Genomic DNA, 27,281 nt, shown 5'->3' with positions numbered 1-27,281 from the left:
AGAGGCAGAAAAAGAGAGAGAGAGAGGGAGAAACTGAGAGACAAAGACAGAGACAGAGACAGAGAGACAGAAAGAAGGAGATGGAGGGAGAAAGAATAAGAGAGAGAGAGAGAGAGAGAAAGAGAGAGAGAGAGAGAGAGAATGAGTCCTCATTATAATGGAAATTGAGGCATGGTATGTGATTTTTCGCCTTTTTTATTCAATATGATATCTGTTAAACAGTAAATGACTAAATTCTTGTGATTGAGTGTTGGTGAAGAAACTGAATCACAGAGAGAGCATATTTGACCATGTTCATATAGCTACCAGGTCACTCAGGAAAGTTTTGAATTCAGCTGCTTGTGGCATTTATTTCATACTCTATCCACTTAGTATAATTTACTTCACATTTCTCTTCTCCATTTCAGTAAGAAATGCAAAGCAAAACAAAACAAAGCTACTGGCAGTTCACTAAACTTAACACTCTACTCCATCTGCTCTTCCTTGAGTTCATAAAGGAATGTAATATACTCCTTTATCAATTCTGCCTCTGGGAATCCTTGGCTCCACCCAATAGGCATTGCTCTCTTATTCATTAAATTATCTTTCCTTTATTTAGACAAATAAAGGTGCTGGGAACAGATGTTCCCTATTCCACAAATATTATGCTCCTGAAGGGTAGGGGTTATTTTGAATTTTGTTTTTTGTATTTGTAACCTATGGTGGAGGGCTTTGGAAATAGAAACTTAATATGCCCTTTTTGGATTGAACTGGTTTAACACATGCTGTCCCCTTTGCTCCACTTTCTTTTCTGATTCTTTTCAACCTTTAGTGATTTTCTTTTTTTCCAAAAGGGATTGAAGATAGTTTTCATTTTCAAGAGAGTGATGTACTGGGTCAACAAAGAGATCAACCATTCCTCAATATGAAGGAACAGAGAAAGGCAATCAAAATGTTCTCCTGAAATGTGCTGAGTGAGTAGGCTGCTGCCTCCATTCTTAAACCAGTACTGCCCTCACTTGGCTTTAGTGCCCTGTCTTCCCTCTTAAGGAATTTTTATAGCTATTTTAGCAATCCTGCTGAATCCCTTCTTATGCAATCGGTATTATTAGTTCATTCCACTTCAGGGAGATGATTTAGTTCAATAAAGATAGGTATATAAATAGAGCTTATTGTGTTGTATGTGAAAATGCAATTTACTTGTTGTTTTCTTATTTTAATTGCTCACAAATATAACTGGATTCTAAATCTCAAGATAAGAATAAGCACAAGAGGCCTGATTCTAGGACTTGGATCCCAACAAGAATTGATGAAGTCTGGGGATGAATACCTACTTTGAAATAAACAGATAACAAATTCACATTGGCCATTTTTGTTGGAAAAGGCAGTTTTATTTCGAAGAAAAGGTTATAGACAATAAGAGGTAAAATAGGCATCAGGAATGGCAAATATAAAAGAGTTGGGAGAGGTTATGATTAAAAAAGGAAAGGAATTTGCAAGAATTTATTAAAGAAATATGTCATCAACTGGCAGGTTAGATCCATAAGGGAGTTTAGCAGACTAACCAGAGTGAGCTAGAATAAGGAGAAAAGTGTTTTTTTTTAAAAAGGAAAGCACTATGAGGGAGAGAAAGAGAACATTTCATAATGGGTTTAGTCTCCTAAAGAACTTAGCAAAAACCTTGATCATAAAGACTTTTTTATAGGGGAAATATAATCATTGGCTTTTCTCAGGAAAATAAGATGGGAACTGAGAGGAAGGGATGAAAAAGAGAAAGTGCCAGGTGCTCAAATGTGGGGATCAAAGAGAAACCAGATGGAATACCTGGCAGACCAAGTCTCAGATCTGATTAAAGATATGCTAATCAACATCTCCAATGATTGTTTAAAGATAACCAGAGGTTGGGGACAATGGACAATAGACATTTTTTTCTCATACTACTTTGCTTAATCATCATGCATATCTTGCTTTCTATGTGTACTCTATATTTCTTTCCTGAACCATTTTCTCTTCTCTTTCTTTAAATGTTCACTTTATACTCTCTCTTCCATGTATTCAAGTCACAACTCTGTGCCAATTACTTCTACATGCAGTAATAGTCAAATTCCCAATGGTTTATCACTAACTATATAATGTGTGTGTATGTGTATCAAACCCTATATCTTTTAGTCATCTTAAACACGTTATTTTCACCTGTTAAATTAGGAATTAGAACAAGATGATCTAGGAGATCGATTTTAGTTCTTGTTCTATTTTAAAAACAGCACTATCTTTCTCCTAAACCTTCCTTAATCTGAAGTTTCCAATAACTCTGTATTGAGGGTACCATCATCTTTTCATTTATCTGGGTTCAAAAACTTTGCATCAGCATTGACTTCTCCCTCTCTGTAATTCCAAAATCCAATCAGCTGTCAGGTTTTACTAATTCTAACTCCCTGATATTTCTTTGCATTTAACCTTTCCTTTCCACTTACATAAAAGAAAATTACCCTAGTTGAGGACCTCATCTGGATGATGGCAACAACTCCCAATTCTTTCTTCAGGCTTTTGTCTTTCCACAATTTAAAGTGAAATTACTAAGATACAGAGACTGACACAATCAATCACTCCCCTACCCAAGAAACTCTAATAATTCTCTACTATCTCTAGAATAACCATCTGAACTTCTCTATTTGACACACACAAAAAAAAAAAAAAAAAAAAAAACCTCTTTACAATCTGGTTTAACCTACCTTCTCAGGTCTATTGTACTTAATTTCCTGCTCTATGTTCTATTTTTAACATAAATAAGTCTACATACACTTCCAATATTAGACATTAAATCTCCTATCTTCATGTCTTTGGTCAGACTGTTCAGCATACATAATGTATTCTCTTTTTAACTTCACCTTAAAGCATCACTGGATCCCTTTAAGGCTCAATTCAAATGCTTAAATAAAAGCTTACTTTCATCCAATAGTTATTAGTGTGGCACCTTCACCTCATAAATTGATCTTAATTTTTGTTATTGTAGTCCAGTTGATTCAGTTGTGTCTAAATCTTCATGATTTCATGGACTGAATTGTCGATAGTGTTTTCTTGAGAAAACTACTGAAGTAAGTTGCCTTTCCTTCTTTAGGCAAAAAGAGTGTAGGTGAAACTTTATACATCCTGATTGTGTTGTTTAGTGTATATTTTGCTATATTGAAACAGAACATGCAGTCCCAATGTTGGAACCATTTTAATTCTTATGTTTCTTAAGGATCAGCAGAAAGTAGACACTTAAGACATTTAGGAAATAATTAACTAATTCCATAGGACTCACGGTTGAATTTCTATAGGCATGGCTACATTTGACTGGGACTGACTACCCTTTCAACAAACTCAGTTCTGAATTTATCCTTTGTGCCAGAATTCCTGCCTATCACTTTTCCATGCCTTTTCATCTTCAACAACCTAATATTGGAACAAACAACCAGTTTTAATCATGTGCCACAGATAGTCTACCTAATTAGTATTTATGTGCTGCTGTCATGGGGTTGTTAATATAGCTAGCTTGCTTGATGTCCATTTTTTCATACTGGCCATTTGTTTTATTCCACAGGGAAATAATCAAAATCTGAGGCATAGGAGGGCTACTATTTACTTGACAACCTATCCAGTCAAAGGACAATTTTCTAAGCTTGGCCAGCAGTTGTCCATTTGTTGCCGACTATGGCTATGTCTTTACAAGAACCCCAAACATTTTAAATTTGTCTCAATCCTTGAGCCTAACTAGATTTTTGGTGTTATATTTCATTTTCTCTATAGTTTATAAAATATTAAAATGTTCAGTTTTTAAAATCATTTTATTTCAGTTTTAAAGATGTAAGTGGGATGATACCATATGCAGTAGAAGTGACATAAAAGTTTCAGATTCCTTTAATTTGATGTACTTTTTTGAATAAGTAAAATATAAATACTCGATATATGATAGAACATATTTTATTTTTGTTTTTATTTTGCCACTGCCTCAAATAATAGCATACATAAAATAGTTGCTCAAAGGAACTTGTTGAATTGAATTGCATTGTAATAAATTTACTGGACTAAGTATACAAATATCTCCTTTCCAAATCTGGGTTTCCCTTGGAAAAAAAAAAAAAAAAAAAAAAAAAAAAACACTTAACCACTATGGGCCTCTATTTGCAAAGAAATCCTGGAGAGCATTGTAGGTCCTTCCAATTCAAAGATTCTGTACTTTCTGGAATTTTCCTTGTAAATGTTTCTTTCCTTCCATTCCTGTCTCTTTAAAATGCTATATAAACCATCTCTTCAGTGAAATAGATGTAATATAGATAGATAGAAGCTTATGTGGAGAAATTCCAAACCATGTGACCAATCCCCATGTTCTATGCTTCCTACCTTATTGAGTGATGGCCGGAATTCATTGAAAGGTATGGGAAAATCTTACACAATAACTTTTTTTTAAATAAATGAGCGATTTTGTAAATATTATGATTTACCTAGACATTAATCTTATATAAACTGGGCACGCCTCCCAAACGTACCAAATGTCTTAGAGTTTAGAGAAAGAGTACCTATTGAATATAACACATATTCATGAATTGAGAACTGGAGAGGAAATTAGAGACCACACAGTTCTAGGACATGATCTTACAAAAGAGGAAACTGAGCCTCAGATAAAGCAGGTGAATTGCCCTAAGAATTAACCAAATAACAGAATCAGTACCTCAACATGGATGTCCTAAGCACCTTCTTTGTATCTTGCTATCGTGGCAGGCACTATGAATACAAAACAAACAAACAAAAATGCTATTCCTTTCCTAAAGAGACTTTCTTTTGGAGAGAATCAACACATATATGAAACATACATAATACCTACAAAATATAAAAACGTAAATAAAAGATAATTTATTGTAAGAGAATTGCATCTGGGTAGAGGAGAGCTTATGTAGGAAAACACTTTTAAGTTGATCTTTTAAGATCAACTTAATGGCATTCTAAATGGTAGAAGAGAGAATACATTTTAAATATTCAATTAGCCCATATAATGTCATGGTAAGGAGTTGTGATATAAGTGTCAGGGAGTAACCAACTTTGGCTGTACTATCCAGTGTGTAAAGGAGATATAACATATAACAAACAGGAAATTAACACAATCAAGATTAAAGCTATGTCTTCATAGTCTACATCTTGATCTTGATATGCTATAACATGTTATTCTCATTAGGCAACTCTTAAAAATATTTTTAACTAAATTAATATGATTTCTTCTTTTCTTTATTCAAGAGCTAATGGTCAGTGTATTCAGACAGATTTTTTTTTTTTTACCATTATAACTAGCACATATTAGGTATTTAATAAATGCTAGTTGACTGAATAACTCACCTAGGAGTGGATGGTACAGTAGGGGGAGCACTGAATCTGAAGTCGGGAAGCTATTCATTCTAATCCAATCTCAGACACATATTAGCAGTGTGACCCTGGCCAAGTCAATTAATCTCAAACTCAGTGCATTTTTTTTCCCCAGTCATTCCATGACTCTTCACGATTTCATTTAGGGTTTTCTTGGCAAAAATAGTGGTGTGGGTTTGTCATATATTTCTCTATTTCATTTAACACATAAAGACACTGGGACAAACAGAGTGAAGTGACTTGACCAGAGTCACACAACTAGTAATGGTCTGTGGCTAATTTGAACTCATGAATTTAAGCTTGGCACTTCATCCACTGCATGTCCTAGCTGCCTTGTATCAGTTTGTTCAATTGTATAAATGGGATAACAATAGCACATATCTCCCAGTGTTGTTGTGAGGATCAAATGAAATAATATTTGTAATAAAAGATCTAAACACAATTTCTGTCACACAATAAGCAGTTAATAAATGTTTAGCCCACTCCATCTTGCAATAGTGATGCTGCATCTAGATTACATATAACAGCTCAACACGATGTAAATTGGTGTCAGTTTCCAAGAATCCCTAATACATGTCCTCCCATCCCCATCCCCAGTAAAATATGGAACATATTTAAAAAAATTGGAATTATTTATCATAGGTGGGGTGCTACCTGAAAACTTTTATGATAGTCCTCAAATGTAAGCGATCTCTTTTCTTGAAATTTGCATTATTTTGCTTACATTTTCATTTAGTTAACTGTTTCCATATTGTGTCCGATGTTATGTCTCCTGATCTGAGCACAATTTCTTCTACTCTTACTTTAGTAACAAATATCTATCAAGCACAAAGCATGTAGAAGATATGGTGCTAGTTGTCTGGCAATACTAAGAGAATACCAAAACCATTTCCAGCTCAGAAGACCATTACAATTGACTAGAAAAGTAGCATGCTATTCATTGTACTTTATTCTCAGAATAACCCATTGGTGGAAAACTACTAAATCTCATTGTCTAAATTTTGAAGATATAGAAAGTCATCTAAATTGTATTCTTTTCTTTTTATCCTAGCTTATAACTGGATGTTTCTTGAATCAAAGTGATTTGCCTATGGGTTATGTCCTATATAAGAGCTTTGAAGTAAAATGAATTAAATGTATAATTAGTAACATTTTGTGGTGAGCTGATGTTTCCCCCATTGTTAATAAAGAAAAAAGCATTATAAAGGATTACATATATATATATATATATTATACACATATATATGTATATTATATATATAAAATCTCAGGAAAAAAAACAATGATCATGAATCCATTTGTAATTCTAATAATTTCTAATATTTTCCTCTCAAAAGAAAGTCATCTGTTAAAAGACACAGAATGCATCATTTCTTTGGATGATATCTTGATTTAAATAAATAAATAAAACTTGATCATAAACAAATAACCTTTATTTCCTTTCCAAGCATAGTAAGAATATCATATTACATCAAGGAAGGAGGCAAATAAAAATCCACATCTCAGTTACTGTTTTTACAAGCAATTTTATCTCATTTATCATGACCATCATCCCAATTGGGATCATCCCAATCTACTTGTAAAGATTTATAAACACTCTTAAAACTGTTTTAAAAGTTACTGTAGTTATAATATCATAGCACAATTTCAGCATCATTCAAAAGCTTTATTCACATAGGTATTTCCACATTCAAAGTTGCTTAAAATCACTATATCAGTGCATCAGAGATATTTACACGGTATGAACAATGTCTAATTCATTTCATTCCATGGAAGTCTTTATCAAAAATGTTTACTGTGACAACTGAAGTGTAGCCAATTGTGGAACACTTTGCTTTCAGAAGTCCAAGATGGTTTATGGTTTCATTTATCATTGAAGTGACACAGCTGTAAAACAATCCAAAATCACAATGACAGCTGACAGGAAATTGACTCTAGGTTCTGAAATATGCATTCCTCCAGAACTTAAACCTAGAAAAATAAAAAAAAAAGTAAAATAAAATAAAAATAAAAGTAACTCAGAAAGAAGTCATTACATTAATTCAACAAATATTCTTAAATGAATTCACTTTTTTAACAAATAATTTAATTTTTATATATGATTATTAGGTTTGTGCACTTTCTCCTGGAATTTTTAAAAAGTTATTATTACTTAAAATATGCATATCATCTATCTAATTAATCCATCTGTCCATGTTCCTACCAATCTAATATTTATGTAAGCATCAATCGTTCCATGAATTCATTTCTACCATCTATTCATAAAACCATTTATCTGTACATCTATGTCTATATATCTATATATGTAGTTATATCAATTATCTATCTATCTATCACAACACAATGCTTTATTATCTGAAATTCTGTCATTGAAGTATGCCAAACAAAGAAGACCATTTATTAATTAAGTTGCATTGGTCTGTGGAAGTAATCATCATCAACAATAATACAATAAGTAAATGAAGAAGAGCTGAAGATCTTCAAATTACATTCAAATCTATGGGGTTGGTTAATTTGCACATCAGGAGGTATAGAATATTCTCATTGGTAGAATATGATAATACATTAAGAACATTTCTCCATTTGTAGCCATTCTGGGAAATGAGCTCTGCATAGGCCTATTTACCCTCTTTTTCTTAATTTTTATGTTTACCATTGATGTTTATTATTAAATATAATAGGGAGTTGTGATTATGGATCATATCATTCAGTGTTTGTTTATTCCAATCTGTTGATACATAGCTTCATGCAAAGAAGAGGCTTTATAAATGTTTTTTGATTGACTAATTAGATTCCTTCTGTTTCCTAAAGATGAAGAGAATGATGGGTTAATGATATTGATCATTTTAGATTTTAGCACATTGTTTACAAATTCAAGATCATTGAACCTTTGCACTATTTCTCATTTTCATTTAAAGAGGTGAGTGATGGATTTGACCCTGGGACAGCCATATTCAGGATAAGAATTCTCAGAATTTGAGCTGTCAAGCTTAAATCAGTTAATTTCTCCTTTTTTCCCCAAAAATGCACTAGGATCATATTACTTTTCCAAGATTCTACTGTTCTAGAAAACTACAATACATATTTTTTCTTCTTCTAGTAATGGAAAGTATTTTGGGGAAATGATAAAAAATAAAGGAGGAATGGTTTTCCAATTTACTGTTTTATGATCATAAATGAAAAACTTAAGGAATGGAAAGAAGAAATTTGACATTTTTCCCTGTTCTACTTCCAATATGTTACTGTATTTTTTATTATTGTTATCTCACCAGATTTGCTGAATTTCCATTAAAAAAATCAGAAATTTATTTGATGACTTGTTATGTCAATTTTGCTAGCTTGTCCCAAGCATCTCCATTCAACTCAGGTCAGGTTTATTACAGTTTGAAGTATCATTAAAACTTTTTTTAAGTTTCAATCAACTGAATTTTTGGTAATATAGAAAAAAAGCTTTCAGTTTTAATAGTACTGCCACTGAAAAAAAATGATTAAATCTCTCCCTCAACTTGCATTGTTTTATTCCCCAATGTTTTGAGGAAATATCAAAATTGTCTGAAATGTACCAGCTTGTAGAACAAATGTTCATATTCATAAACATTCATAAAAAGTAATATTCATAAAATATAAACTGGCATAAAGATGGTGAAGTATAAGAGACAAAACTTTGAAATATAAAGAAACAAATTATGAATTAGAAATGAAAAGGACTTAGTTCTATAGAAAAAATACCAAGGAAAAATTAACCCTTTTTATCATTCCTTCATTTTAAAATGATTTCAAAGTACCTATTATATCGCTGAAGCAACCTGATAGGCTTTTGTGAATAAAAAAGACAAAAGTGGAAAATTTACCTATCCAAGGAAATTACAGTCTCTTAGAGACAGTCAACAAATGCAAGGAATAGTAAATTCAAAATAGATGCAAACTTTAATTGTGGTGAGTACATTAGCAGTGTCCTGTAAAGGGAGTTAAGATAACTTATTCAAGAGATGATGTTTGTACGATACATTAAAGGAGAAATTCTATAAGATAGCTATAAGTAGAAAACATACTCCACACATGGAGGACAAAGTATGACAAGGGAAGGAGTGTGAGATGAACTCTCTCTTAGGGGGAATTACATGTAGGTACATTTGAGGAGAATAAAAATTTTTTGAAGAGGAAAATAAGCAATGTGTCTTGGAAGGTAGTTAAGAAATAGGTTGGGTTATAAAAAGATATAAAAATCAAGTAGAAAAGTTTACACTTTGTCTTAGAGCAAAACAGAACTCCTGAAACTTTTGACCAACATGACCAAAAAATTCTTTTGGTATTTCAATTGTTAGCTTTGTGAGAAAGGATTATAAATGATCAAAAGAATAGTCAAAGAAATCAAAGAAGATGTGTATAAACTGATACTGTAAAAGGGGAACAGAAATTGTAGAATAGTAAAGAAAAAAGAACCCAGAAAGACATAAGAATTTAGATCTATGCAATGAAAACCAATGATGAAGTATGTTATTTCTTATAAGGTAGGTAATGGATTTAAGATGCAGAAGGAGAAATGCACTTTTGGAAATGACCACTGAAGAAATTTGTTTTGCTTGTCTATGCATATGTGAAACAAAACAAAATTTGTTTTTCTTCCTTCCTTCCTTCCTTCCTTCCTTCCTTCCTTCCTTCCTTCCTTCCTTCCTTCCTTCCTTCCTTCTTTCCTCCCTTCCTCCCTCCCTTCCCCCTTCCTTCCCTCTTCCTTTCTTTCTGTTTCTTTCTTTCTCTCTTCCCTCTTCCTCTTTTCAATATTTTTTTCTTTCATTCTTCCTTCCCTTTCTTTCCTTCAGCCCCTCCCTCTATTAATGTGGAAGGATAAAGTCTGTTTATTAAATGAAGAAAAATAAAACTGAGAAAATCCATTATATTTATTTATTCCTTTAATGCTTCCTGTTAAGGATGCTGAATTCAGGTCCTCTGAGCTAAATAGGAATCAAGCTGATTGGCTACATACATGAATTCAGATGGGAGGAAAGAAAATAATTAATTATCAGTATTTTTTCAGTCTTATGATATATCTCTATATATAATTATAAATGCTAAAGTAATTAGTGAAATGAAACTATAGATCAGGAAACATAATATAATTGGATAAATATATTTAGAAGTTATCTGAATAGAGGATATTTGAACTGACTAGAGCTGATAGAGTCTGCATGATCATCATTAATAACACCAACAACATTTCAAAGAAGACAGAAAACAAGAAGGATATCCAGGACAGGACCATGAGATAAATCCACATAGAGGTAATAAGAAAATTAGTGGGAACCAGCAGAATTAATGATGGTAAAATTCATTGCTATAAGTTTGTCTTGGCAGTGTGGTAAATAGTATCAGATACCACAGAGACTAAAAAATGCTAGCGTTTCAAAAAGAAAGGTCATGACATTCATGTTTTAGAATCAGGAGTTTCTAGTTGCCTGCAAATTAATTCATTAAAGACTATACATTATTTTATCATGGCCTACCGACTCATTCTGGCAGAATTTCCACGAATGTTCATATATAAAAATACTAAATTGAAGTTTTGGGTGGCAAAGTATACAAAAGATAAATATTACTACCCACCTTCACATACTATAAACTTTCTTCATACTTCATAGAAAACAAAATGAGACCATTTTTTGAGCTTCATTTTTTCCACTTCTCCACAATTCACACCGTCTGGATTCTTCATTCTAGTATCTTTATTTAACTCATGTCTTATAGGAACAGGTTACTGTTCTAATACCAAGATAAATTTCTCTATATCCCAGCTTCTTTTTTTTTTTACTTCTACATAGTATATCATTTCCCCAAATGCATGCAAAAATAGTTTTCAACGTTCACATTTGAAAAAGCTTGTGTTCAGTTTTTTTTTCCTCTCTCCTTACTTTTCCCTTCTGCAAGAGAGCAAGCAGTCCAATATAGGTTAAACATGTGCAATATTTCTAAACATATTTCCATATCCATCACACTGTGAAAGAAAAATCTGGTCAAAAAGGAAAAAAAAAAACACATAAGAAGAAAAAAAACAAACCAAACAATAAACAACCAAAAAAAAAAAAAAGGTGAGAATACTGTGCTTTGATTTTTATTCAGTCTTTCTAGTCTCCTGTCTAGATGTGGATTGCACTTTCCATCACAAATCCATTGGAATTATCTTAAGTCACCTTAGTCTTAAAAAGAGCCAAGTGCACTTTCCATCACAAAGCCATTGGAATCATCTTAAGTCACCTTACTCTTAAAAAGAGCCAAGTGCACCAAGTGCACACTATTGTCTTGTTACTGTAAACAATGTTCTCTTAATTTTGCTTATTTCGTTTAGCATAAATTCATATGTCTCTCTATAGCTCTCCCAAATCATCCTGCTGATCATTTCTTATAGAATAAGAATATTCCATAACATTTTTATACTATAACTTATTCAGTCATTCTTCAACTGATGGGCATACATTCAGTTTCCAATTCCTTGCCACTACAAAAAGGGCTGTTACAAAAACTTTTACATATTCTTGTAACTGAATGTGAGTATTGTGAAATTATAATTATCAGTAAAAAAGTTGGGTTTGCATGCTTATTTTACATGCCTTTATACCCAGAACTGGGGATACCATTTATATGATTATAGGTATAATCATACCTATCATATCATATACCTATAATCATATAAAAAGTTCCCAAGTGAAAAGGAATTGCAAGTAGGAAAAGCTTAAGAAGACCTGCCTGCATGAACAAGTAATCCCATTTTAAGCCTTTTTTCTCTACAAGGTTTTTTCTTCTTTCATCTGTATCTATCATTTAGTGTTTTTCTATTATCTACAAACATGCTCATGCTCAAAAACTAAAGAAAACAAAACAAATAAATAAATAAACAAAAAACTTTTCACGATTATCCATCAATTCCAAAGAGGTGCTATTCCTCCATTTTGTAGTCAAGATTCCTTCTTTGATAGGTATGTCTTCTTCTTTCTACTTTTTGGAGTTTGGTTTTCATCATGATCATTCAACGAAACTTCTTTATACAAAATTAATAATTATCTTTTATTTGCCAAATATAATAGCCTTTCTCAGCCCTCATCCTTCTTGACTTCTTTTTAGCATTTCCAATAACCTTCTTCTCATATTCTCTTCTCTCTATGTTTTCAAAATAGTATCTCTTTCCTTTCTGTCTTATAGTTTACATTCTTTGATAGATCTTCATTCATGTCATGCACCACATAGTTGTTTCCCCACGCTTTGTATTGAGCCTTCTTCTCTTCTCTTAAATTATTTCATTTGGTGATTGCATGAATTCTCCTGGAGTCAATTTTTATCTCCATGCTGACAATAATAAAATCTATATAGAAAGCTCTAATCATGCTAAAGTCTTACAACTTTCAATTTCTCTCACTGCCTATTAGATGTCTTGATCTGGATATCTTGCTGAAATCTTAAACTGAAAATATCCAAAATTAAATTCATTTTTTTCTCTTTAAAGTTTCTCTCTATCTAATTTGCCTATTACTGTTGAGAGTATTTTCATCCCATTTTTCCTTGACTAAACATTCTTGCTTACCCCATATCTAATCTATTGTCAAATCCTTCTGATTTTGCTTATGTAACATTTTTGTACATGCTTCCTTTTGTCTTTTGACACTACTATTAATCTGGTACAGACAATTATCTCATGCCAGGTCTATTGCAATAGCCTCTTGATTGGTCTCCTGGACATAATAAGCTTTTCCCAACTAGAGTTCATTTTCTATTCCAATGTCAAAATGATCTCATTTTTTATTATAGCTTTTTATTTACAAAATATATGCATGGGTAATTTTTCAGCATTGATAGTTGCAAAACCTTTTGTTCCAATTTTTCCCTTCCTTCCCCTAACCCCTCCCCCAGATGGCAGGTAGACCAATACATGTTAAATATGTTAAAGTATATGTTAAATACAATATATGTATACATGTCTATACAGTTATTTTACTGTACAAAAAGAATTGGACTTTGAAATAGTGTATAATTAAACTATGAAGGAAATCAAAAATACAGGCAATACAGACAAAAATAGAGGGATTGGGAATTCTATGTAGAGGTTCACACTCATTTCCCTGAGTTTTTTCGCTGGGTATAGCTGGTTCAATGCATTACTGTTCTATTGGAGCTGATTTGTTTCATCTCATTGTTGAAGAGGGCCATATCCATCAGAATTGATCATCATATAGTGGTGTTGTTGAAGTATATAATGATCTCCTTGTCCTGCTCATTTCACTCAACATCAGTTCATATACGTCTCTCCAGGCCTTTCTGAAATCATCCTGCTGGTCATTTCTTACAGAACAATAATATCCCACAACATTCATATACCACAATTTATTCAGCCATTCTCCAATTGATTAGCATCCACTTAGTTTCCAGTTTCTGGCCACTACAAAGAAGGCTGTCACAAACATTCTTGCACATACAGGTCCCTTTCCCTTCTTTATGTCTCTTTGGGATATATAAGGATATAAGTAATACTGCTGGATCAAAGGGTATAATACACAGTTTGATAACTTTTTGAGCATAGTTCCAAATTGCTCTCCAAAATGGCTGGATGTGTTCACAATTTCAGCAACAATGTATCAGTGTCCCAGTTTTCCTACATCCCCTCCAACATTCCACATTGTCTTTCCTTGTCATTCTAGCCAATCTGACAGATATCTCAGAATTGTCTTAATTTGCATTTCTCTAATTAATAATGATTTGGAGCATCTTTTCATATGGCTAGAAATAGTTTCAATTTCTTCGTCTGAGAATTGTCTGTCCATATCCTTTGACCATTTATCAATTGGAGAATGGTTTGACAAAATTATCTTCCTAAAGGACAAGTCTAATGGTTTCCTATTGACTCCAGTATCAAATAAAATGAGATAAAAAGTCATTCGTAACTCCTGACTCATTGTGATCCAATGACATTAGTCTTTTTAAATTTCCTCTCACAGGATAATTCCAACTAAGAGAATTTTTGTTGGCTTACCCCATAGGAATGTTTTTCCTTGTCATCTCTTTCTCTTGGTTCAATTGGATTCCATAAGTCCTTAATGTCCAGAATTCCATAAATTCTTAGATAAAACCTCTCCTTCTACATAAAGCACTCCCAATTCCCCCTTAATTCTAGCATATTTCCCCTATTGGTTATTTCCAATTTACCACAATATGGATTTTATATATGATTTGCAAGTTGTCCCCCTCATGCCATTTGTCTGTGAGTTCTTCAAGAATACAAACTCTTGGCAGAAGCTAGACATTGACCCACACCTAACATCATATACCAAGATATGACTGAAATGGGCTCAAGATTTAGCCATAAAGAGTGATATTATAAGCAGATTAGAAGAACAAAAGATAGTTTACTTCTCAGAACTATGGAGAAGGAAGGAATTTGTGACAAAAAAAAAGAACTGAAATACATTACTGAATACAAAATAAATAATTTTGATTATGTTAAGTTTAAAAGCTTTTATACAAATAAAACCAATACAGACAACAGGAAAAGGGAAATAATATGCTGGGGAAATTTTTGTTTATTTAAGGGTTCTGTTAAAATCCTGGTTTCTAAAATGTATAGAGAAATGACTCAAATTTATAAGAACTCAACCTATTCTCCAATTGGTACATGGTTAAAGGATATTTACAGACAATTTTCAGATGAAGAAATTAAAACCATTTCCAGATATATGAAAAAAGTGCTCTAAATCACTATTGTTCAGAGAAATGAAAATTAAGTCATCTCTGAGGTACTACAACACACCTCTTACGTTGGATAAGATAATAGGGAAAAATAATGAAGAATGTTGGAAGGGATAGGGAAAAACTGGGACACTGATACATTGTTGGTGGAACTGTGAATGGATTTAAGCATTCTGGAGAGCAATTGGGAACTATGTTCAAAGACTTATGAAACTATGCATATTTTTGATCCAGCAGAGTTTCTACTGGGCTTATATCCCAAAGAGATCTTAAAGGAGGCAAAGGGACCCACATGTGCAAAACTGTTTATGGCAGCCTGTTTAATAGTGAAGAAACTGAAAATTGAATGGATGCCCATCAATTGGCGAATGGCTGAATAAGTTATGGTATATGAATGTTATGGAATATTATTGTTCAAAAAATGACCAGCAGGATGATTTCAGAGAGATCTTGAGAAACTTACATGAATGATGCTAATTGAAATGAACAGAACCAGGAGATCATTGTACTTGGCAAAAACAAGACTATACAATGATCAATTCTGATGGACATGGCTCTCTTCAACAATGACATGATTCATGCTAGTTCAAATGGTCTTGTGATGAAAATATCCATCTGTACCCAGACAGAGGACTCTGGGGTATATCACAACAGAGTATTTTCATTCTTTTTGTTGCTATTTGCTTGTATTTTATTTTCTTTCTTATTTTTCCCCTTTTTGATCTGATTTTTGAAGAATCACACATGTTTAACATATATTGGATTACTTGTAATTTAGGGGAGACAGTGGGAAGAAGGGAGGGAAATAATTTGGAACTCAAAGTTTTCCAAGACTGAATGTTGAAAACTATCCATGCATATCTTTTGAAAAAAAAATCTTTAATTTAAAATAAGAATAGAAACTATCTGTGCCTTACTTTTGGTACCTAGTGGTGTGCACAATGGCTCAAATATAATAGTTGATTAAACTTCATTTATTGACTAGCTGACTTATTGATATTTGTTGGGCAAATGAACATTTTTCTTAAGAACTTCTATGCATTTTGATTGCAACTTCTTGCTTGATAAACCAGTAATACAAACTGGATCATCATGATACATCCTGTAGCCCTCAACTTTCAACTCAAAAAGAAACCAGTTAATTTTTCACACTGTTTAAAGAAGGAATAAACACCTCACAATCTTTCCTGCCTCTTTTTGCCACTGGGCATAATAAACTAACCCACAGCTGTCACAATGGAACTTACTTGATATTTTAGGGATCCTAATTTTTTCACTGCTGCTACCATCTCCACCATCACTGACTGTTCTTATTTCAATTATATAATCTTCTCCAAAGGGAACAAGAATCTCAGCAGAAGTGTTATTCGTTTCCAAAATGTGTGTTTTACTTTGTCTGTTTTGCCTGTATAAAATCTAAATAAAATAAAGATGAAAATTAATGCTAGATTTTATTTCTTTTAAAACTACATGTAAGTTTCTTCATTTCTTTCTATGAGTTTCTAATAACATAGCAAATCATACAATAATTCTTTAGCAACATTTTTTCTATACAAATCCACTCTATTTCTATAGTCAATCCTATAGTTCAATCCTTTGCTGGGGGTGATTAAGAGAAGAGTACATTCCCCACATTACCACCAAACACAGAGCACTTGGCACCATTGAAAGCTGGTTTAGAATAAAGGGACATGGGAGGAAACAGACATACTTTTGTCCAGATAAAGAATTCTTGACCCCAGCATGGGATCACTTTAACAAAGCAGATATGAAGTGGGGAAACATTGATTCATGATACTAGCATCCTAGAGTAATATTTCTCACTCATGAACCTAACTTTTAAGATAGAAAAAGCATGGATCTCCTTTTGATATTTTGTTGTCAACTTTACACTGTATTGCCTTTATCTTAGCTTTCATTCCTTTCCAACAGGAATGTTGGACACTATCTGTATAAGGACAGATATTAACAGGTGGACTTTTATCCTGCCCAGAACTGAGTTGTTAGCCATTTCTCAGCTATCTCTTATACTGTTCTACCTCCATTAAAATGTGAACTCTGAGGATATTGGCTTAATTGCCCAGAATTTTTGTCCTCAGGCCTTAGCTTAGCATCTATAATAATCTCTCCTGGGTAAGACAGAGCTAAGATGGGTAGTAGAGGCAGGAATCGCCCTATATTTTCCCTAAATTATTCCAAATACTTTAAAAATATTGACTCTAAATGGATTTTAGAACGTCAGAACACACTCTCCCCAAATGGAGTAGAACATTTTCTAGCTGAAGGCAAATGAGGTCAGCAGAAAAGGTCTGTGTAGTAGTCTCTCCTAAATCCCAACCAGGTCTATTATAGCATATTCCCAAAATTACATCTTCTAATAAAAAAAGAAATTCTTTTCCAGCTCCAATCTTTGAATTTGTTTCAAAGGTAATCTAAATACCAAGAATTCTAGAATGTAGCCTTCTAATAAGAGAACAGGTATTTATTGATGATTGGAAATACTCAAGTATTAGCTAGCTGTAATCATAAAGAGGACTGTCCATAAGCTAAAATTAAAGGATGATGAAATAATAATAAATGGACACTTCTTGCTATATTAATGAGCTATTAAGATGGTACAGATATAATTGTCTTTTTGCTGCACTTCTCATTTGAGAAGATGCCTAAGCATTGAGAAGACATTTGGGGGATGAAATTGAGACTTACTGAAATAGAGGTAGTATTAGATTGGATTTTATGCTCCATTATGATTTTTTAATTTTTTTTTATATTTGGGAGAAAGGATGGGAATAAAGGAGTACCATGACAATAAATTAATTGGTACTCTTGATTTACGGTACTTAAGTAATTTTTGCTCACCTAAATTGGTTTCTAGATATGAACTGTGTTCAGAGGTGTTGTAGCATAAACTTTGAGGGAGAGCATAGTGAAATAAGTTATGAGGGATTTTAGGAGAGAGTGAGTTGTATCAGAAACCAACATAATAAATTATTGGTATAATCCCAGAGTTTGAATTTATTTATAATTATTCATTTTTGCATATTATATTTTGTCCTCCTAGACTGAAAACTCCAAAATTACATCTCATTTATGTTTTGTATAGTGTAATTCCTAGAACAACAATTTATATATATTAAGTGCTTGATAAATGATTGTTGAACTGAATTGAATAATAGAATAATCATACTACCAATGTATAGTTTTTTCTTCACAAAATAAATTAAAGAGATAATGCTTTTTCTTTAAATTTAGTTGCTCTTACTAAAGTTTTTTTTTTGGCCTCTGCATCTAAAATCACACAATTTATCTTAATTAATTATGTAGCTTGAGGATTTTATCTTTAAAGCTTACTGTGAAGTCAATGTTTAGTTTGGACAAGTTTCAAATACTTGAATATTTATCTGCCAAGAAATGATACCCATTAACACTGATGGAAGTGGAAATCATTTACTCTGGTATCCTTGACTGAATTTCTACTAAATCATTTATCTATTGTCACAAGAATCCCCCTTCTTGGAACCAAGAAGGTTTGGTACACAAGCAATAGTATTTATCTTAGACTTCTTAGATCCCTCCAGCCTTATTCATCAATGACTTACTAATCTGCATCATAACCTATTATTAACTAATGAAAGGGGCACATATATCTGCTGTCTAATGAATATTTTTTGTATTCAAAAAGATAACTCACTGCAGTGTTATATTTCACCATTTCATAAACATGGTAAGACAAGTGCCTTCTTCTGATGTGTTAATATGATGAACCTGTCTCTGCACTTATTAATGTTTTTTTCTAATGACTACTCTTTGTTTCATTAGTATGGAATACTAGTTTTTTAAAAAACATAACCAAACTATTTTATCACATAGTTAGCTAGGATTCCACTACACTGGGGAATCCATTTATGGAGAATTTAGGAAGGACACAGGCAGAAGCATCATGTGAAATGAAGAAATATGGAAGGTTATGATTTGTACTATTGGGGGAAATAGTTATATTAATGAGAACACATGTGATACCTGCAAAAGAGAGGTGAAATTATTTTTTGAGCCAGAGGACTCAGGATCTAATCCTGCCTTTCTAATTTCTCTCTCTAAGTCTCAGTTTTCCTCTAACCAGAGGGTACTGGAGTTGAAGTTCTCTATGTTTCTATCTTATTCTAAATCTATGGTTCTATAAACTTATAAATAATTTAAACTAAAAGCAGTAAGATACTTATAATATATCCTTTTTGGAGGATGGGGCAAGGCTAAATTAATCAAGAACCTTATAAAAAAAACTATAATTGTTAGAATTCTTGACTTGAAATCAGGAAGAAGAGTATCCATCTCTTGCCTCTAACAGAGATAGACTGTCTGATGCTGGATAATCAATTAAATCTCAGTTCACTGTTCAACTACATAAAACTAATATACTAAGTTATTTTGGGGTGGACTCATGAATTTTGTTAAAGAAGAGTTCTGAATTTAACAGATCCTACATATATTTGTATAATTGACATGATTTTTGAAAAATGTATGTATCTCTATACTCACTTTATATCCCAATACATCAGACTCGTTTTCCATGGTTTTAACATGTTCCCAATTCAAGCATAATTTTGAGTTTTTCAGTTTCCAGGCTATGTTAGATGGTGCTTGGCTTGGAGCTTCAAAAATATACAAGCACAAGAAACAAATTAATATTAAACTGTTTATAATTGTTGAATGACCCATCAACATGAAAAGGCAAATAAGTCATGGCTGGTTAATATTAGAAGGAGTTAAATGGTTGTGATGCCATTATAAATACCATATTAATTCTAATCAGTGTGAGGTAATTCATTCAAATTCTACTCATTTGGGAGTGTATTTTCGAGAAGATATTGAATGAATAATGGCTTTATGCTTGTTCAATATTAATTTGTTAATAATTGCTGTTGAATTTGTTTACCTTACCGCATGTGAGTAGTTTGAAGGCACCATTAAACATTTTTTCCAATTGACCATTAATCTATGGGTACCAAAAAAGTGACAGTCTCAATACACTCATTACCATTTTGCTAACAATACAGCCAAAATTCCTTTTCAGATATCACCCCCTCCTTACCTTGCATTTTTATTATTTCCATCTAAAATATAAACCACAAAATATATGATGTTTTCTAAAGGGTGAAGTTTCTCCTTGAAGCACACATGTACACATATTACACATACATAGATTTAAGAGGAGATTTTTTTTCTGATGGCATATAATGCCTTTGAGAAAAGGAATGACACATTTTTTGAAGAATTAAAACTAAAAGTGAACAAAAGGAAAAGGGGATGGCACATATTGGAATGAGCAGAAGGAAATAAAATGAAAATAAATAAGGAGCAGGTGTGTCACAAATTATGTCATTGTAAACATCACTTTGGGAAAAAAGTAGATGGGCAAGAGTGTAAGAAACATATGATAGATAATCTAGTTATAATATTAGGACACATACTATGTCAAGAAAATCTAAGAAAAGCCCCATGGATGCTGAGCAAACTTCCTAGAAGGAATTTATGAAATATATAAAAAAGAATTCCATAGAATAAGCATAGATGAGTTGCAATTTGCTTCAATGAAGGAAATACACACATTAATAAAAATCAAAGGGTATATATATATATATATATATATATATATATATATATGTATATATACTCAACATTTGAATGTAATGGTGTCCATAAGTTCCTTCTCAATTATCATTCTTTGTGATTATTTTAGGTAGCAGTAAATAAAGGGTTGGATCAGTAGTCAGTAAGATATGAGTTAAATTCTGACCTCAGATACTTTCTTTTTTTAAAATTTTACTTTTAGCACACATTTCTTTATGAATAATGTTGAGAGGGAAAAATTAGAATAGGGAAAACCACAGGAGAAGAAAACAAACCATATAAAAGAAGTGAACATGACATGTATTGATTTACATTCAATCTCCATAGTTCTTTTTTTTTTTGGATGCAGATAACATTTTCTGTCTAAAGTTTATCGGGATTGTTTGGGATCACTGTACCACTGAGAAGAACCATGTCTTGCATACTTGATAATCACACATTTTGGCTGTTACTGCGTACAATGTATTTCTGATTCTGATTATTTCACTTAGCATCAGTTCATGTAAATCTTTCCAGGTCTTCCTAAAATCAGATTGTTCACCATTTTTCAAAGAACAATATTCCATTGCCTTCATATGCCACAACTTATTTAGCCATTCTCTAATTTATGGGCAAATACCGATTTTCTAATTCTTTGTCATTATAAAAAGAACTGCTATAAATATTTTTGCACATGTCCTTTTCCTTCCTTCTTGGGATATAGACTCAATAATGGCACTATTGGGTCAAAGAATATGCCATTTGATAGCCCTTTGGGCATAGCTTCAAATTGTTCTCCAGAATGGTTGAATCATTTCACAACTCCACCAAAATGCATTAATTTACCAATTTTCCCACAACCCCTCTAATATTTATCCTATTTTCTTGTCATCTTAATCAATCTGACCTCAGATACTTTCTAATCATGTGACTCTGGACAAGTCACATAAACTCTATTTCTGTCAGTTTCCTCATTGGAAAATGAAGATAATAATAAAATCTATTTCCAAAGTTTATTGAGAATAAAATAATAATTTTGAAGTGCTCAGCACAGTATCTGAAACATAATAAATATTATATGAATATTTGTGTTTCAAATTTTCTCCTTCTTCCCCCACCCACTTCCTTAGATGGCAAGCAATTCAATATACCAACACATATTTGACATTTCTATATATTTTCCACAAATATCATGCTGCACAAGAAAAATCAGATCAAAAAGGAAAAAAAAAAACAGAAAGAAAACAAAATTCAAGCAAAAACAACAAAAAGAGTGAAAATACTATGTTGTGATACACCCTCAATTCCCACAGCCCTCTTTCTGGGTGTAGATGATTTTCTTCATCACAAGAACATGGGGACTGGAATCAGTCATCTCACTGTTGATGAGAGCCATGTCCATCACAATTGAACATCATATAATCTTGCTGTTGCCATGTATAATGATCTCCTGGTTCTGTTTATTTCACTCAGCATCAGTTTATGCAAGTCTCTCCAGGCCTCTCTGAAATCCTGCTGATCATTTTTATACAACAATAATATCCCATAACATTGATAGATCATAACTTATTCAGCCATTCTCCAATTGATGGGCATCTACTCAATTTCCAATTTCTTGCCACTACAATAAAAGGGCTGCTATGAACATTTTTTTCACATGTGGTTGCCTTTCCCTCCTTTATGATCTCTTTAGGATACAGCTCAGTAGAAACACTGCTGGGTCAAAGGATATGCACAGTTTGATAGCTCTTTGGGTATCGTTCCAAGTTGCTCTCCCTCTTCAAGTAAATGATGGAAAGGAAAATTGTTGAACAAAGCTGATATGAAAGTTTCTGGCAATACTCATCAAGTCCTGATTTCCACCTAAAGACTTGAGACATTCTCCTGTGACAAATATCTAGGACTCTGTTGAATTGAGGCTGAGAACCCCAAGAAATTAGATTTCTCTTTTTTCCCCTCCTTACAACTCTATCTGTCCCTCATCACCAATGAGGAGAAAGATATTTTTATATGTACCTCTTTTCTCCTCCAATAGAACATACATTCCTTCAAGCTAAAGACTATTTTTAGTTTTTTCCTCCTAACACCAGCCATTAGCAGAGTGTTTGAAGTATTATGCTTTATACAAATGCTCATTTTGCTGATTGAATTAGTATTAATAAACAACATTAACAACTACTTATACATTGTTGCCATCAACAAATTGATTTGGTCATATCAGACTTACTTTTTTGAGCATAATGTATCTAACAATAATTCAAGAAAAATAAAAATTTGCACTCATTAAGGACTCAATAAATTTGGGGATTGTCTTTCTTTCTAGAACTACAATGGTGACAGAAATAATTATGAATCCATTCTCCCTCAATTTAGTTGAAGGTGCCTTTTTCAATTTTTTTTATTGTTGAAATGATACAGGAATCCCAGGAGAACTGTTTTAATTTCAGGGATGCAGTTTTGATTATTTCCTTTGTTTCCATGTTCTTTAAAACTAAGTCCACACATTAGCAGCTTCACACATGATCAATACTGAGCAAGTATAAATCTACTCTTTTCCTGTCACTGGCAATGATGGATTCTGAAGGTTTCATTTATTGCTGTCTATTCTGTATTTGTTTTATAAAGAAAAAGTGCTCTTTCCAACAACATGAGCTTGTTGATGGAACATCAAGTGGAAACCAGGAAAGCTGTTTCTCCTTCATACTCTGTCAGGGCTTCTGCAGTCTTGATTAAGTATTCTTATCTTCCTGTCATTTGCTTCTTCCTCTACCCAGAGATAAACATTTTGCTTCATAACTACTCCCATAGAAATTTCATGAGGATAAATTCATTAAAAATAAAAATCTAAGACACAGAGGAAGAACCAATTTTCTTTCACCCTCCTTTTTTCATGTGGAAAACATTTTTGTGTAATGAAAAGACCATGGTGTAAATGGAAAAGATTGAGGTTTCAGTCAGTACTGTTGCATGCCCATTGTGTTACATGGGGAAGGTTACCCAACTCTTAAGACCTTCAATTTCCTTATCTATATTAGAAAATTATATTTTCAATCACCTGAATTAACATTAAAGAATGTTTTTACCATCTGTTTTGCTGAATGATACCTTTCCATCTGACTTTTAGCTGAAACCTCTTAGGGCTGTTTCTTCCCATTATAATAAAAATTTCTTGAAAAGAAGACCCATATTCATTTTTGATATCTACTTCTAATAGACAAGTATTTAATAAGTGATTTTTAGCATTTAATAAGTGATTTTTAAATTTATTAAAATTATTCAATTATATACATATCTATTTACATTAAAATGGGGTTGATAATGTTTACAACACTCACTTTAATTTTTTTGACAATTTCCTGCAATATTATATGTAAATATATTGAATTACAAAAGGTAGTTGAATGTCAACATAGCTTAATAGATAGCCAGCATTAATATGATGTAGATCTGGGTTCAAATCAGGCTTCAGATATACACTAGCTATGGGATTATAATTAAATAAACTTCTAAATTTTCCCAGACCACTTTCTAAGATCATCAGTTACATACAAATTGCACATATTTGTTAGTGGAGGGACTTATCTTACCAGGAATCTCACATATTGATAAAAATCACAGAAATGACAATTTTTATTATTTTTATTTGGTGATTACAAGGAAAGATGACAACATATATATATATATATATATATATATATATATACATGATATACATACATTTGATACAAAATATGAATTATGAAAACTAATTTTTATTTGCTTTTCCAATTTGGCAATGTTATCACTTGTACTGCCATTATTCTCTTTTGATCACAGTTTAAAGTATAAGATTAGTTTATTTGATAGAATTAACCAAAATAGCTAGCAATGGATTTTATGGAAGCAAGACTCTGGAAAGCAAGTGTTCTGAAACCTGTTTTAGAATAAAAGTGAATATAAGTTATCTGAGGGCAGGGAGCATGATCATTTTTGTCTTGGTATCTTTTGCACTTAAGCAGATGATACTTAACAATGCACTAAATTAGCGAGTGTAAATACAAACAACATGAATCATTATAGTGGATTAGCTTTTATTCTTTGTACTATATTTTAGATAATTTTCCATTAACCAGATGACACAATGACATGACAACAACCTTTCAGCACACAAATGGTTTCTTTGTGATCAATTTTTCTGTAGATGGCATTTATATTTGACTGTACTTCACACTGTGAACTCAATTCAAAAACAACTTCTTATGTTGAACTTCTAAGGAACAGCATGGGATTGACATTTGGGCAAGAGATAGAAAAAAAATGGCACAAGATGACATAAAAGCTTATATGTTTCCTTTATGTCTGAATAAGGATTGATTGCATATTTACAAGAAGAAAGAATCCTACATAGAGTGCTTGTCAGCCAAAGTCAGGATCCCAATACAATCAAATTTCAGGGTATGCCTATGTCTCTCTAAATTACCAGCATTTTTTCTAGGGCTGGCTTAAAAAGAAATCATGTTTGTAAAGGTGAAGGAAAAGTTATACATGTATTTTCATTATCTCTGTATTCAGTTTGTAGGCAATGTGACACTATCCTGGCATTGCAGTCAGAGACCTTCAGTTTAAATCCTTTCTCATGCACACTCTCTTCATGGCTTTGGGCCAGAACAATGTGATCAGCCCTCAGTTTCTTAACTTGTAAAATAATGCTGTTATTTTCTGGTGTTCGTTCCAGATGTGGAGCTATGATTCTAAAAATTACAAAAATGTGACCTTTTTTAAAAGAATTGGTCACATGCCATTGAAAAGAGAATAGCATAATATCTATTATCAGATTGCTTAAAATAACAAACTTCCTCTTTTTGGGACTAAACTAGTTCATTTACATTTTAATCCTTAAGCATTGTGATGGAGTGGGAAGATTTTGAAGTAGGAATCAAATTGTCTCCAATGGATTGTAAAATCATTCTATGTCACCATTTACCAAATGTAAATGTAAGTACATGTAAATGTACTTCTGTAAGACTCAATTTCTTTACTCTTAAATGGAACTATTACAACCTATCTTGCGACGATGATAGACTTTCTGACCAGGAATCAGGATAGACCTGAACAGTCTTAGACATTTACAAGCTGTGTGACCTGGGGCACATCACTTAATTTGTTTATCTCAGTTTTCTTAACTGTAAAATATATTTGTGCTATCAATAAATATAAAAATAGCACCACCCTCTCAGTGTTTTATGAAGATGAAATGAGTTAATATACCTGACACATAGTTTGCTTGTATGTGTGTAAGTGTATATATGTATATATGTATATTTGTATATATGTGTGTATTTATGTGTGTATATGTATATGTATGAGTATCTGTCTCTTTCTCTGTCTTTGTCTCTCTCTATATTGCTAGTTATTATTTATTTACACACATATGTAGTATTTAAATGTATTGTATAAAATGTTACATAGCATTATATGAAATTTGCTTGACCTTATTTGAGCCTTATCACAACCCTACAAGGTAGTTACCATGGAAATCATTTTACATCCCTCCCCCTTCCATCTTAAAGACAAGTTTCAAAGATATTAAATGACTTGTCCATCATCACAATGACATTACACATTAAAGACAAAACTAAATACCTTCTTTTCTCCATATTATATTCATGACAAATCATAGTGTCATGCAAGCTCTTGGGAAATTGTCAAACACTATAGAAATATTAAATATAGTTCCTATTTTAATAGTTGCATTCCACAGATGTTAATTAGCATCTAGCAATGATGTGACACTGAGCTGAGAAACAGGAGTGGAAAGAAGGAAAATAACATAAGTGAAGAAATGTGTAAGCATTTTTATGAGAGAAAGGGAAGGGGGAAATAAAAATAAATCAGAAAAGAGGACATAATAAGCACAAGCAAATAAGAAGACCAGTGAATAGTAAAGAATGCACAACAGGGTCTAATAAAGATTTTGGAGGAATGACTCAAAAAGTATATTTTATGCATTAGAACAATTTATCACAATATGGATTTTATATATGATTATTTGCAAGTTGTCCCCCTCATGTCATTTGTCTATAAGTTCCTCAAGAATAGAAACTCTTCGCAGAAGCTAGGCATTGACCCACACCTGACACCATATACCAAGATATGGTAGAAATGGACTCAAGATTTTGATCCAAATTTTCCCCTCCTTTCCACCCCCAAACTTAGCTGGGAGGTAGTACAATATATGTTAAATATGTTGAAATACATGTTAAATCCAATATATGTATACATATTTATACAGTTATCTTGCTGCACAAGAAAAATCAGATCAAGAAGAAAGGAAAAGAAAAACTGAGAAAGAAAACAAAATCTAAGTAAATAATGACAGAGTGAGAATGCTATCTTATGTTCCACATTTTGTTCTCATGGTTCTCTCTCTGTATGTAGATGGTTCTGTTCATCACTGTAGAAGTGGAACTGCTTTGAATACTTTCATTGTTGAAAAGAGTCACATCCATCAGAATTGATCATTGTATAGTGTTGTTGTTGCTGTGTATAATGATTTCCTGGTTCTACTCATTTCACTTAGCATCAATTCTTGT

General features: G+C 32.4%; 1 protein-coding gene across 1 annotated transcript in view; it reads right to left on the bottom strand.

The window, feature by feature from the left end:
• Nucleotides 1–6,657: 6,657 nt before the first annotated feature.
• The window catches only part of LOC100915406 (contactin-6), a 415,511-nt gene continuing 394,887 nt past the window's right edge, over nucleotides 6,658–27,281 (bottom strand). Inside the window, exons 20-22 of the mRNA XM_023498129.2 lie at nucleotides 19,639–19,751; nucleotides 16,350–16,518; nucleotides 6,658–7,347 (exon numbers count right to left, since the gene is read on the bottom strand). Of these exons, the coding sequence (XP_023353897.2) occupies nucleotides 7,247–7,347; nucleotides 16,350–16,518; nucleotides 19,639–19,751 (383 nt within the window). The 3' untranslated portion in view covers nucleotides 6,658–7,246. The remainder of the gene's footprint in view (nucleotides 7,348–16,349; nucleotides 16,519–19,638; nucleotides 19,752–27,281) is intronic.

Source organism: Sarcophilus harrisii, chromosome 1 (genome assembly GCF_902635505.1).
Source record: "Sarcophilus harrisii chromosome 1, mSarHar1.11, whole genome shotgun sequence".
NCBI classification, from domain to species: Eukaryota; Metazoa; Chordata; class Mammalia; order Dasyuromorphia; family Dasyuridae; genus Sarcophilus; species Sarcophilus harrisii.
Note: the sequence above shows the minus strand (reverse complement) of the source record. Positions and strands in the feature narration are given on the sequence as shown.